Source organism: Limulus polyphemus, unplaced genomic scaffold (assembly GCF_000517525.1).
Source record: "Limulus polyphemus unplaced genomic scaffold, Limulus_polyphemus-2.1.2 Scaffold3118, whole genome shotgun sequence".
Classification (NCBI taxonomy): Eukaryota; Metazoa; Arthropoda; class Merostomata; order Xiphosura; family Limulidae; genus Limulus; species Limulus polyphemus.
The window spans coordinates 111,233-126,550 of NW_013668728.1; the positions used below are offsets into that span (position 1 = coordinate 111,233).

Consider the following 15,318-nt stretch of genomic DNA (forward strand, 5'->3'; position numbering starts at 1 on the left):
GACGTAGGTTGCTAAGCCATTAAAATTTTGCCCATGGAGGATATGAAACAAATTAATTTTTTAGGTTTTATACATATATTTGAATAACTAAAAAATCATAAATTACTACATCAATACCTTAGAATTACACTATAATTTATAAAGCTTGGTAACTAAGATATATTTGAGTCTAAAAATATATGAAATTTCGAACAGACTAAATATTGGCTCAAAAGAAAGAAATGGTATCCAAGCCCATTATAATGACTGAGAAAACCACTAGGGGGACATTCTGAGCTTTTGATTGGTTATTCATGTCATATATAGAAGTAAGTGTATATAAGGGGGTGTTTCCAAAAATGGAAAGAGGTGAGTGGGGTGCCACTGTGTTTCATTGATTACATGAGCAATATCTGTAATTTGAGTTTCTAATTCATACAAAACTATAGACTTAGTATTTTAACTTCACAAACATCTAATTTGAACCAATTCTCCATTCAACATACCACGTGACACACAAAAATCGATGTTTACCTGTGTATTTTTAATATTTACTTTTAAATTAAGAAATTGAGTAATGTATAATACTAAAATTTGAATTATAATCTACAGTTTGATACCAAACTTATTGACATAAATTCATAAAACAGTAGTTAAATAAAATTTTGAATGCGAGTCAACAAACGAGATGAGATGACCCGTGATCCGTCTCGAAACGGTTAAAAAGACAAGATGGTGAAGTAATTCAACCACAACACTTTCTTATAAGTTTTAAAGGCTGAACAAATCTGTACTTTACATGATTAACCAAATAAATTCATACTTCACATGAATCAGACAATTAATATGAACAACTGTCCATTTGATACAAGTACTTGCCTCAGGAATTCCAATTATTACTAACTAAATTTTTTAATCAATCAACAAGATATTGTTTGGTAAATATGTCTTATATTCTTGTATTCCATCATTATTAACTGAACAAACACATGTTTGATTCAGCCACCTGGATGTAGAGGACACTTATTAGTATATCAGCATCAGTGTCGTACACACCTGATAATTATCAAACAACAACCACTAAAAAAGATTCAAATATTAATAACAACTTTAAAATCGGTTACACACTTAGACAAAAAAACTTAGTCATAAAACGGAAACAAAAACAAACTAGGCTTAAGTTTCCACACAGTACTTTGATTTTGTTGTATGCTTTTCTTTTGTCTATACATCTTGTAATCTATGTTTTATTTGCTTTACATACACAACAAAATAATCAATTCCTTCAAAATTACCTTACCCTCAATTCATCTAATTCTTGACTGTCAACGAGCACTGAAGAAATAATTTTTTTCACGTTATCATTTGTCGCTCCATTAGGACCAGAGGGTTGTAGTTGACTCTGTTTCTCCTGATGTCTCTTCTTAGTTTCTAATTCAAATATCTCATTAGTCAGTGACATTACGACCTTGTCTTTTTCTTGGAGCAGTTCTTGGTAGAGCTTTACTCGCTCTTTCAGCTCTTCAACCTCACTTTCTAGGCCTCTTCAGTATAGCAAGATTTCAATAACATATGATCATCAAACACACAAACAATATATTCAGTAAACAGAATTCAATAAGACATGGTCACCAAATCCTCACCCTTACTAATAACCAATGTAACATAATAAACAGATTTTAATAACTTATTAGTTACTGTTATGCCTAGTATCACATCACTTGTTTGATATTTTATGGACTAAGCAATCTCTAGGCTCAAAGATGCAGCTAGAAATGAGCTGGGTTTTATATTATCGATCATTTACAAAAAATAAATCAGTACCTTTACACTTGTAATATTCTACTTTAATATATCCGAGTTTCTGTAAATTTCTAGACCTTAGTTTGTCACTAGATATCTTCTGACTGCCACTACACCTGCAGTTTGAGATTACAGCCTTTGGCTGAGTACTCTCGTCAACAGACTGTGCTTGTTAACCTATTTATTATTATTATTAGTTCAACATTCTCAAGGCAATAATAGAGCTGGCTTAATACTTTGCTTTCATGGGTAGAATTAGCCAAATGTCATTATATATCAATGTTATTACGAAATAGGGTTCGTTGTATATTTATATGTTAGTTTGTTGTATGGAAATGTTATATGTAATTTTGTATACAAAAGCGCATTTCAGTCAGTATAGAAATATGATGTTCATTAGAGTTGACCATGAAGCTCATTAAAGCCTTTGGTTTCATTGATTCCTCTTGTACTAAATTGCTGGCATAAAGTCAAAATTAGTGTAAAACTAAATATAAAGTCACCGTACTGAAGTTAAAGTTAAGGCATAAATTCTTTAAAATACATAAAACAACACAAAGTGTATTTATGTTAAACTCAACTGCCCCAAGTAAAGCGTGTTTAGCAGTTACCTCACAAATTTAAAGACATATTACTTGATTACATTTAATAATTTTAAACTGCATTTGGTCGTATTTAATAATAATTTTTTTATTAAACTTACTTCATCTGCTACGCACTCAAGAGTTAGTGAAACTATGAAGAACAAATATTTTACGTACGTTACTTTCTGATGTATTATCTCCATATCCTGCTGTTGAGCCCTATAGTCATGGGTTAAGTTGACTAACTGCTGGTCTTTTTCATTCAGAAGTTGAAGGTATTTCTCTTGTGTAGTTCCTCGGTTAAGTCTTGAACTACAGAATGTCAGGTTTTAATTACTATCAAGATTACATTAAATAACCTAGAAGTCACACTATTTTTATAACATGCTCACAAAGATTCTTCTTTAGGCACAGTGAAGTTAGTTGTAAGTCAGTAGAAATGCATTTAAGTTGACTAACTGCTGGTCTTTTTCATTCAGAAGTTGAAGGTATTTCTCTTGTGTAGTTCCTCGGTTAAGTCTTGAACTACAGAATGTCAGGTTTTAATTACTATCAAGTCCTGAGATTACATTAAATAACCTAGAAGTCACACTATTTTTATAACATGCTTACAGAGATTCTTCTTTAAGCACAGTGAAGTTAGTTGTAAGTCAGTAGAAATGCTCGGGTTAGTTTAGTTTATCAAGTACTCACCAGGTGTCTTTTTCCATGAAAGCAGCATCAAGCTCTTTGTGAAGAACCTTGATCACTTCTCTGCTTGCGAAGAGTTCATCTTCCACAGTGACGAGGTCATCTTTCAGTGACATCATCTGGACACTGAGCTGGGGGTATCACACCACATTAGCCACAGACATCTTGTTAGAAATAGTTATAGTTAATTAAGAACAAGACGAATACTGTACGTTTATAAATGAGGTACAGCAAGAAGACTGCTTCCTTTTACACACGTACAAGTTAAACTTTACTACAGTAAGCCCACACATTAGTTTCATATTATAATCTATATTCAAGACTCCCTGGACTCTTCTTAAGTGTACACAATAATCCACAAATATTAAAGAAAAAAAGTACCTTAGCATTACAAAATATATACTACTAGTGTTGAATCTACAGCTTTGTAGATGACATTCTCAACAGATGGCATCACATAACAATACTTAATAATAATCTCTCACAAGATAGGACTTTTCTTCTCAGTTAAACAAAGAAATCACACTGATCTGATGAAGGCCTGAGCACAGATGCTGCAACATTACTCTCCTTAATCTTAAACTCGACACAGAATTAAGCCTAACGAATATTCAACAACATTAATATACATTAACTTTTGTTGTATTTAACCCTAAAATAACGTTTTATTACAATGTAATCTTTATTTTACTAAAAGATTCCTGCCAAACTTTAGTGCTCAAAATATTAAAACATGAAAGTGGCAATAAATGATGTATTTTACAAGACTGATCTTTCTTTAAATTCATAAATTTCAAAGCAATAATATGAAACACCTGAACATTTTTACTCTATCAAGAGATGAAATAGGCACAAAAAATTGTTTAGGAGAAAAATATTTAAAAAAACAACAACAACAAGAATCTTGAAGTATCTTTTAGAAAGGTTAAATATTTTTGATAGACACAGTGGAAGTTTAAATATAACTCAAGTTTTGGATTCCTTGGACTTATAAAATATTCTGATAATTGAAGTTACAAACCATTATTATTTGCTGAAAAATTAAAGTTAACAAGCCAACTAACTTACCATCACTTCTAATAATTCCAAATGTAATTCAGACACAATCATGCTTAAGAATTTCATTTCACTTTAATAGCCTCAGTAATTAAATATTATCATTTTCCTTTGATACATAAAAGTAGTTAATAATACAAGATAATTTACAGAGGTTGAGTATGTTACATTAAAACAATTGTGTAGCCTCACCACATCATTACAATCCATACCACTACGTCTGGTTATGCTCTACCCGATGGCCATGCAGCTTAGTTTGCATTGCAAAAGGCTCCATCATAAGGCTGTCATGTTAAAAGCATAACATTACTCCCTGCTTGCTTTCCATTGGCCAAGAACAACTGTTTATCAGCATCCACATCAACAGTCTAAACACACAAAAATCCATAGGTTTGGCTACTTTAATGGTATGCCTTCATTTGGAAAAGCATGAATACCCATTTCATTCTCCAGCTGCTTGAGGTATGTGACTATTGAAGGTATATGTCTGGAAAGCAGCTTGTGAACATGACTTACACCACTTTTCCAGATGGAGATCCTTCCTGATTATGCCTGGTTCACAGGGACGGCTTTTTCACTGACCTTTGTGTTCATGAAATCTCATCTTTTACACCATGCCACACTTTGCATACCACAGCTGAGGTGCAAATTGTTGCAGATCTCATTCTGGACAGTCCTGGTACCCCAAGTTGATCCATATGCCTTTGTTATCCAATGTCATTATGTACAAGAGATATCCTCCATCCTGGATATTCTATATCCTCAATCTGAACATGTTTATGATCTGAGTGTATGAATGTTTTGTGTCAGAAGTTGCTGTTAAGAACTCCACCTGTGAAACACAAAGTAGTGTCAAATTTAGTTCTTATACAACAAGCTGTTCCACCACTTTATATCAGCTGTGGTTGTCATGTGACTTCCTGATTTGCACATTCAAAATCACTTTAATATAACATACTCAATCCTTTGTATACCACACTTGAATACCGACTTCATAACTGTGACACCATTAAAACACAAAATATGCATGTACCTAACTAAATTTACTAGTTTTATTCATTGATTTGCTCCTTTTGCTTTTCATACACTCTTCACACCTTATTACACCTGACACAAAATGATTCACACACTTTGCTTATCACACACTTTACATACCTTGTTACATCTGACACAAGTTGATAGAAAATCCTTTCTCTTGCTATAACATACATTACACATCTTGTTACATGTAGCTCATGATGATTCAGTCTCTATTTTTGACATTTCTGATATATTTTACATATCTCTTTACATTTGTAGTCACCACTTTGTTTGTGATATACCTTACATGCATACCTCTTTACATTTACATTTGTAGTCACCACTTTGTTTGTGATATACCTTACATGCATACCTCTTTACATTTGGCACATGATGATTCAAAGTCCCCACTTTTCCTGCTTGAGACATACTTTTCCTTGAAGCTATGAGACTTTTTGATGCGAAATGAGCCTTGAATCTTTGAACAAATAGCGTTCAAGCTAGGAGACTTGGATCCTGAGGAAGAAGAGGAAACGGACACAGCGTCATGACTACTACTAGCTGCTGTGTCTACCTGAAGGGATGACTTTGGAGAACTGGTGACTGGACATAAATTAGCATCTGCAGTACTAATGCCTTCCTGAACAGCATAACCTATATTTAACAGAATGGCAATAAAGAATTAACGTGATGGATTGTTGAGGCAAAAACAAGTTCAGTACTCATCATACACCATACTAGGGGCGGAATACCCAGTTTCAAAACTAGCAGTTGGTCCTGACACCATGATAGAAGAGGACAACCTCATTTTTTTTTCAAACTTTAGGCTAATATATGGTCATAAAATCACACTATTGGAAGACTCAATCTTTAGGCTAACATATGGTCATAACACCATATTAGTGGAGGACTGTCAAACTTTAGGCTAATGTATGATCATAATACCATATTATTGGAGGACTGTCAAACTTTTGGCTAACATATGGTCATAACACCATATTAGTGGAGGACTGTCAAACTTTAGGCTAACATATGGTCATAACACAACTTTAGTGGAGGACTGTCAAACTTTAGGCTAACATATGGTCATAACACCATATTAGTGGAGGACTGTCAAACTTTAGGCTAACATATGATCATGACACCATATTAGTGGAGGACTGTCAAACTTTAGGCTAACATATGGTCATAACACCATATTAGTGGAGAACTGTCAAACTTTAGGCTACCATATGGTCATAACACCATATTAGTGGAGGACTGTCAAACTTTAGGCTAATGTATGATCATAATACCACACTGGGGGAGGACTGTCTGCTTTATGTTGATAGTTGGCCGTAGCACCAAACTAGAAAACTAACCATTGTCAAGCTCACAGTTGATGGTTAACTAAGGTAAGGGCATTAATCTGATTAAGTGCATCAGAGGCTCTAAACAGAACCCATTTGGAACAGAATGAGAAAATGGAAAATCTTGGTCAACAGCTATTATTGCTTCCTTAAGCTAAATAAAAAAAAAAAATTCTTTAATACACTTTCCATACGAAGGAAATTAAAGATAACGTTAAAATTCATTGAAACTTACAATCACTTCTGTCGGTTTGTTGCTGTCGATGATTCCGTATGGCGGCTACCGAACTCACCACTTGATTACGAAGGTTGTTGTATGTAGATTGGGCTAGTAACAAAGGTCGATGAATGCTGCTTTGAGAGAAAGAGTTTTTTTGGAAACCTCCCTCTGGTTTTCTAATAGGACACACAACTGACAGATCATTGTTATCCTCATTTTCTGGACTTTGTTCATGTGAAGAATGAGCCAGTAGTCCACTTTCTGGCCTCTGGAATAACAATCTTTCGTAAGCTGTATAAGACAGGTGCAAGTTTACATGAAACCAAACTTTAATGACAGAGAAACCACCGAGATGACTGCGTGTATTTATTAAAGTGAAAATGTCTTGTTATTTCCAATAAATTATGTTTTTCATCAGTTTTGTAACTTACAAACTTACAACAGCAATAAAAATTGAACAGCATTTATTTTTTACTACAATTAAGTTATACCAATGAATTAAGTTATAGAAAAATAAAAAGGAAATAAAAGTCTAGCAATGAACCAAGTTACTCAATCCTTAACACACAACTATATAAACTTGAAATGAAAAAAAACTGTTTTATATAAAAACGTATGAGGTTAGAATATACTTTTAGATCCTGAAAATTATTTTGTGACTTGATAATAGTTGAATAGAAGAATGTATCTTTTTAATAATTTCAGGTAAGATTATAAAAGTAATTTTGGGAAAAAAGTTATCTATCACCAAACTATTGTATGAAAATCAGCTACACCCAAATACCATCACATCCTGATAGCTGCACTCGAACACAGACACGTCTTGATAGCTGCACTCGAACACAGTCACATCTTGATAGCTTACACTGTCACAACAGCAAAATATTAATACAAGTATACTATTCCCAGCAGAACAAAAGTGCCAGATGACAAATGTATCAAAACCCAATTTTCAGCGAAAGCTACTCCATGTGATACAGACTAAGGTGAAACTTCACGTTTCAGGAGAAGCTGTATGGAGCCTCTGAAGAGGATACATGAAAGTAATATTGTTGATGATAGAGGTAGAAAACCTGTAATCTTCCAAAGTGATGTTAAATAGATCATGGTATGCTCATTACATGATATATGACAATCTTCCAGTAGAGATTTGGCTAATGACCTAGTTTTAAATACAGGTATGAATGTTATCTCTGTGGCATTAAGTAAGACACACATTAGCACAAAGTGGCCTCTGTGGATGTGTAACTGCTCAAAACAAAAAAATCACTGCTCAGAAGAGATAAAATCAAAAGGCTGAAATTGGCACCAGAATTCAAACAATGGGATGAGAAAAACTGGAAACAATCAACAACAGTTTGTTCAAAGGCAAGGAATATAACAGTACACTTATCCCTTGTCCTTTGCAGTTTTATCATTCCCCATTTCGAGTATTTGCAGTATAGCCGCAGTCTACCCCCCCCCCCCAAACCAAGTTTGAGGCTTGCACTGTGCATCCCTCTGTCTTTGTTCAACCATGGTATTTCTGTGCAGACCCTCCCGTGTAACCTCTCCAAGTCCTCCACCTGCTTCCTCTGACACCACTACCTCTTTTTACTAATGGTATTGCGGTTTTAACATTCATGGCAATTTCCAGAACCTATCCCCTGTGAATGGCAAGGGATAACTGTATCACAATCAACACACATTTACAGTGAAGCATGCTGGGGACCAATAAAGGTGTGTGTTGCATCTCAGCTAACATGGACACCCACAGAACTTAAATGCAAATACAAGTTTACAGTTTTAATAAAGATTATTTAAAATAGTGTCAGCAATTTACATAAAATGTACACCACCCTCACTGATGACAGTTAACACCACTTTTCCTCGGAAACAAGACACGTTGACTAGAGAGATTCATATCCCAGCCAGACAATAAATGTGTGAAAAAAAATGTGCATGAAGTCCCAAAATGAATATTATTAAGGTTATACGTGTTTACATGGACAATGAAAAGGTTCAGTGGTGATCAAACAACCTCATCTTCAGAACATTAGTGCATTGTACTATCTGTTTTCTTTTATTTGTGATAATATTTTGTACCATTTATAAGTTCACCTTTTTGTTGTCATAGTTTTTTGTGATTTTTGTATGTGTGTGTGTTGATTTTGCATTTCTGTGATTATCTCATTTACTATACGATTGTGAAATATTGTCCCAAATGTCTTTCATTACACCCATAATTCAGCGAACCCTTTGTTTTGCACAGAGCATTACACATGGTTTTCTTGCTGCCATATAGTTCATCAATATACAATTGTGAAACACTGTTCCAAACGTCTTGTATCACTTCTCACAATCCAGCCCGGATGTTTGCTTGCCTTCTGACCTTATCATAACTTACGCAAGCCCATAAAGTCTCAATAACTTTTATAGCAGCAATATGGTTGTGAGTTTTCTATCAGTCTATTTACTGTCGAGATATCGTTTCAACACATTTGCTGTATGTTTGAAGATGAATCCCTGTATTATATGTCATGTTCCTGAGGTAATGGCATCATGGATCAATATATTCTGTACTTGCTAGTAGTCAGGGTGCCATCAATTCTGTATAGATCATTCACACTACTGGCTGAGATGCAGCTCCAAACTGGAACTGATCCCCCACTATACTTCACTGTAGATGTACCTTGGTTATTCAACTGGCACACTGATTATGGTATCATTCTCCTCTCTGCTGTCAAACAAACTTCCATTTGGATTCATCTGTAGAGACACAAACATCTCCAGCTTTGTTCATCCAACTGTTTGTGGTCCAATACTCATTTCAACCTTCTGAGTTGGTCACTTCTTTTCAGCAGTGGTTTTTCGAGTAGCTAAATATCCAATGAAACCACTTCATACTAATGCATCTTACTGTTCCTGAGGTAACGGTCACACCCGTATTTACAGCATGGTCAGTGGCAAGATCTGGAATCAACCATTAACTGTATTGTTAAGGACATACTCTGATATACTTAAGATCACTTGTGAAGAGTTTGGTTTTCTACTTTGACCACTTCTGTTCCGTAGAGTACAAGTTTTATGGAGCCTCTTCCGAGTCTTGCAAACAGCTTCTACTGAAACATGGAGTCTTTCCACAAATTTTCACCTGGAGTATTTTAGACCAACCAAAATGTTGATTTTTTTTCATGCTTGTCATGCTATATCGCAGCCCTGGGAGACATGACTGGATTTACATTAATACTACTTTTTTGTTTTGTTTTTCAATAATGATGAACTAATGATATTTGACCATTTAGCTGTAATTACTGTTTGCTTGTCAATCCTGCATGTGAATTACCAGTGTGCATTTCCATATTTATTTCCAATACTTTGTATGAAACTAGTAATTATGAAATGAAAAATGCATATAAATCAAGAAAAAATTAGTGTGTGTGTGTGTGTATTTTAAAGTGTCAGTTACTTACACTAGGCCTATCTGCTTCAGACATAGAGGTTTTCTCCTGAATCTGTTGAGTTCGCTTCAGGCTGAAGTGACGTCTCCATTTCTGAAGTTCTTGCAGCCAGAAAAGGCAAGTATTACGATCCTTAGCCTCTAGAATGTACTCTTTCTCTGGAGTGCTAAAACATACAATAGTAATTTATGAGTCAAATAAAAACGTGTACTATATATAGCACAGTAAAATATAACAGCAATGCACTGAGGATACAAGCTTGGGTCCTCCCAACACACAGTCACAGATGGTACCAAGAAACATACAATAGCAATTTATGAGTCCAATAAAAACGTGTACTATATATAGCACTGTAAAATATAACAGCAATTCACTGACGATACGAGCTTGGGTCCTCTTAACACACAGTCACAGATGGTACCAAGAAACATACAATAGCAATTTATGAGTCCAATAAAAAGGTGTACTATATTTAGCACTGCAGAATATAACAGCAGTTCACTGAGGATACAAGCTTGGGTCCTCCCAACACACAGTCACAGATGGCACCAAGAAAAAAAGTTGATAATCTTTATAACAATTGCTTTTAACTTCATCTTTAAATATATTACCGGTAACTAGAAGTTGAGAATAAGAATTCAATCTTTGAAGGATATGGTAGAGTTTTTCTTGATGACTACGAGATAAGAGCGTTGAGTTTAACTAAATTTGCACAATGTCAGTCCATTGTACCAACCCATACTGGAGAAGAAATGTTGCTTATAATTCAAAATTTACAAAATGTATCTTCGTGAGATGGACAAGCTTTTAGTCAGTACAATTTTGCTACACACAAAAAAGTTGGATGGGTTACTAAAGTTTTTCTTACTAAAGATATGTCTGTGGAATATCAAAGTCAGCCTGACAAGGACAAGTACGAGTGCAAGATAATATCCATGTGAAGAATAAAAATAATTTTGTACACTGTAGAGTTTGCAAATTGCATTTGTACAACCTCTTAAATGCAGTTTTTTCAGTATTCCTTTATACTGTATCAGGTACTTTCTCTATTTTAACCCAAACTGTCGTGTAAACAGCAATGTGAAAATTGATAACTCTGACGTTATTTGCATAATACCATGTTGAATGGCACTCTGTACAAGGTCAGAGCATTCACACTTTGATCCCCATTCGTGCACATAGGATTAAATTATGTTCTTTCATCAGTTTTCACCAGGGAGGATGTTGGCAGGTTTCCCAGTTCTTAGAATTGTCAGAAGGAAATGTCTTGGGAGTGTGCAATATGGATATTATACTTGAGCTTCTTAAAAAAACTTGAAAATATATATATGACTGGAGAACCTGATGGTATTTTTCTTAATGTTTTGGGCATATCATTGGATACGGTCAAGGTGCCTAAAGAATGGAGGCTGGTTAATGTTAATTCAATTTTTAAAAGGGAAGATAAACATTGTCAAGGGGGTTTTAGCCCATTTAGTTTTAATTCAGTGGTGGGGAAAGCTATGAAGAGTTTGATGTTTTGTAGGATCAACTGATGAAATGCAAGGGTTTGTTTGGCCAACAAGATGACCTTACAAACAGATGGTCTATCTTAATAAGCTATTAACTTGTTGAGAGTTTTACTGCTTAACTAGATGGGAGAAAAAGAGTGGATTTGGTTTACTTGGATTTTTCAGAGATCTTTTGATGAGATGCCACATAAAAGATTGAGGAAAACAATTATATCAGTCACTATAAAGGAAAATTAGTTAAATGAATTTAAAGTTGGTTGGGTAGGATGAAGGAAAAAAAAATGTTATTAATGGAGTTCAGTCTAACTGGACTAATGTTCTAAGATGTGTACCTCACAAGGACCATTAACCAACATTTACAGAAGCAAATTGGTAAACTGGTTAAGTTTACTTGTGATGTAAAGAACTCAAGTCTGGATGGCTGTAATGAGGACATTATGATATTTACAAAAAAAGAAAACCATGCAACAAACAAACCTTCTATTTAAATGAGTTTTTAATTGACAAGCTACTGGGTGTATTTTAGTCTCTACTCGAGTGCAAGTTATCTATAAATACAGCAGAATACAGCTGCGAGAAAAAAACTTTCAATATTTATAGGAAATTCCCAAATCTATTTTCTTTTAATTAGTCTTCATACAAACTTTCAATCACAAGAATATGTTATAATCTTGGTCCCCAAAAAGTTGTACGTTTCAACATAAACTATATATCAGCCATTTTACATACTAAAATTACAACTTGTAGAAACAGTAAAAACCTCATAAAACCAAACCTTATGTGTTAACATGTAACATAATCAATGACATGATCTCAGCTTGAGTTTATTTTAAACCTTATGTTACACAAACACATTTCATATATAAACATATAAACTTACATTAAAACAAATTTCTAGTACATCTCCAGCTCAATTAGGATAACAAACTATTACTTGAACATGAAAAAAGGAAACCCATCCCATCTGTTCCTCCTCTAAACATTAGGTCCAACTGTGTCGAGTTAAAAATTAAACCCCCTAAAAAGTATACTGAAAGTTGATGTACAAAACCTCCAAAAAAGTATACTGAAAGTTGGCATACCACCACCCCCCCCAAAAAAAAAGTATACTGAAAGTTCTGTTCTTTAATGTTTCATTTATTTTTTTAGTGAGGAATATATTTTTTCACATAATCTTAATAATAAAATTCAGTGTGATACACATGAACAGTATTCATAACAAGGCTCAATTAACATTAATAACAATTAGGCAGAGGGTTTTTTTCTCACCCTAGGAATATTCAGTTGTTTTTTTTTTATTGAAAACCTTGACTTGCATGTGACACAATTTAAAATTCTTCGTCATGTGGCCTGGCATAGTCTGAAGGTTGTGGGTTCGAATCCTAGTCACTGAACACACTTCCCCTTTCAGCTGTGGGGGGTGTTATAATGTTGTGATCAATCCCACAATCTGTTGGTATTGACTAGATGCCTTCCCTCATGTCTATCACTGCTAGATTAGCCCTCAAGTAGCTTTTCGTGAAATTCAAACCAAACCAAACCATTAGGTGATGTACCTAATGAAATCAGATGTAAGTGTATAAAACGGGGAAGTTTTGATGATTAAAAAAACTAAACCACATGTGGTACCTTTAAGAACTACTCAACTGAGAACTGATCAGATGTAACTGTATAAAACGGGAAGTTTTGATGAATAAAAAACTAAACCACATGTGGTACCTTTAAGAACTTAAAACTACTCAACTGAGAACTGATCAGATGTGGTACCACATGTGGTACCTTTAAGAACTACTCAACTGAGAACTGATCAGATGTAAGTGTATAAAACAGGAAAGTTTTGATGAATAAAAACTAAACCACATGTGGTACCTTTAAGAACTACTCAACTGAGAACTGATCAAAAGCTTAAAATTAAAAACTAAAACAAAAAACTATCTTGTAATCTTTATATATAAAACTTTCATTGTTCTTTTTATATTAGAAAATTTACAATATTTTCAATGGAACAAATCTTCAGAAATATGTGGTGGTTTTTTTTTTCACATTTTATATCACTTATATTTAGTGACATAATCATAGAAACATCCAATATCTTAATAAAAGTATTTTAATAATTACTGTCATGTGACAGTCTTTCCCGATTAGAATTCAAGTATCATACCTTTAATTATCTAATCACTTTTGTAGGTAATATTTTAATTTGAGAACATGACAAACGAAGAGATACTGTACATGAACGAGATGGAAAACAATAGCTGGGAACCCCACAGTAGATGTAGAACAAACAACCACTACTGAAGACCATGTGCTATATATATGCGTACATGCAAAGCATGAAACTTCCTCTCTTACATCAAGTACTAATTATAGCCTAAACAAGAAAGTACAACACTCTACAGTGTCCAATAACACAGGTGGTATATAAAAAATACATGTTTAGTCTTTGTGTTCTCTACAACTGGCAAGAGTTTAATCCTCATATTTTATGTATATTACCACTTTTTTTGGTATCATATTCTACACATTACAATGATTTAGTCTTCATACTGTATTCTATATTTGACACCAATTAATCCTCATATTTTATGTATATTACCATCTTTTTGCTATCAGTTCCACACATTACAGTGATTTAGTCTTCAGACTGTATTCTATATTTGACACCAATTAATCCTCATATTTTATGTATATTACCACTTTTTTTGCTATCATGTTCCACACATTACAATGATTTAGTCTTCAGACTGTATTCTATATTTGACACCAATTAATCCTCATATTTTATGTATATTACCACTTTTTTTGCTATCATGTTCTACACATTACAATGATTTAGTCTTCAGACTGTATTCTATATTTGACACCAATTAATCCTCATATTTTATGTATATTACCACTTTTTGGTATCATGTTCCACACATTACAATGATTTAGTCTTCATACTGTATTCTATATTTGACACCAGTTAATCCTCATATGCTATGTTTTATAACACGTAAATTCTCATAATGCACATATGTGATTAACTCAAAATTCAAGTCTTCAAATCCTGTCTGATGCCAGTATGATTTTCATATTTCCATTGTAACATGAGTTTTATCATATTCTGTACCTGATGGGAGTTTAATCCTTATATTCAAATTTTGACACAAGTTTAATCCTCATACCTGATGGCAGCTTAGCCTTATATTCCAATCTTAACACAAGTTTAATCCTCATATTCCCATTCTAACACAAGTTTAATCCTCATGTTACATACCTAATGGTAGTTGAATCCTTATATTCCAATCTTAACACAAGTTTAATCCTCATATTCCCATTCTAACATAAGTTTAATCCTCATGTTACATACCTAATGGTAGTTGAATCCTTATATTCCAATTTTGACACAAGTTTAATCCTCATACCTGAAGGCAGCTTAGCCTTATATTCCAATCTTAACACAAGTTTAATCCTCATATTCTTTTCAAGATGTCAGTTTAACCTTCATATTCTGTCTGACAGCAGTTTAATCCTCATTCCACTTTTGACACTAGTTCATCCTCATACTCAACATATTGAAAACAGTGTAATGAATCAAGTTCATGTTTATGTCTCACATGAACAGAAATTTCAAAAAAAAAAGAAAAATCCATCAATTAGATTTCAATTCTTTGCTCATGTTTC

The 15,318-nt window shown here is 33.8% G+C and overlaps 1 protein-coding gene across 4 annotated transcripts in view; it reads right to left on the minus strand.

Moving 5' to 3' along the window:
* LOC106468697 (TBC1 domain family member 2B-like) overlaps window positions 1-15,318 on the minus strand; it is a 38,977-nt gene that overhangs the window by 15,584 nt on the left and 8,075 nt on the right. For all 4 annotated transcript variants that reach the window (XM_022397058.1, XM_022397057.1, XM_013929135.2 and 1 more), the window contains exons 3-8: window positions 10,154-10,307; window positions 6,717-6,969; window positions 5,506-5,786; window positions 3,060-3,187; window positions 2,544-2,678; window positions 1,280-1,523 (exon numbers count right to left, since the gene is read on the minus strand). In XM_022397058.1, coding sequence (XP_022252766.1) covers window positions 1,280-1,523; window positions 2,544-2,678; window positions 3,060-3,187; window positions 5,506-5,786; window positions 6,717-6,969; window positions 10,154-10,307 — 1,195 coding nt within the window. The remainder of the gene's footprint in view (window positions 1-1,279; window positions 1,524-2,543; window positions 2,679-3,059; window positions 3,188-5,505; window positions 5,787-6,716; window positions 6,970-10,153; window positions 10,308-15,318) is intronic.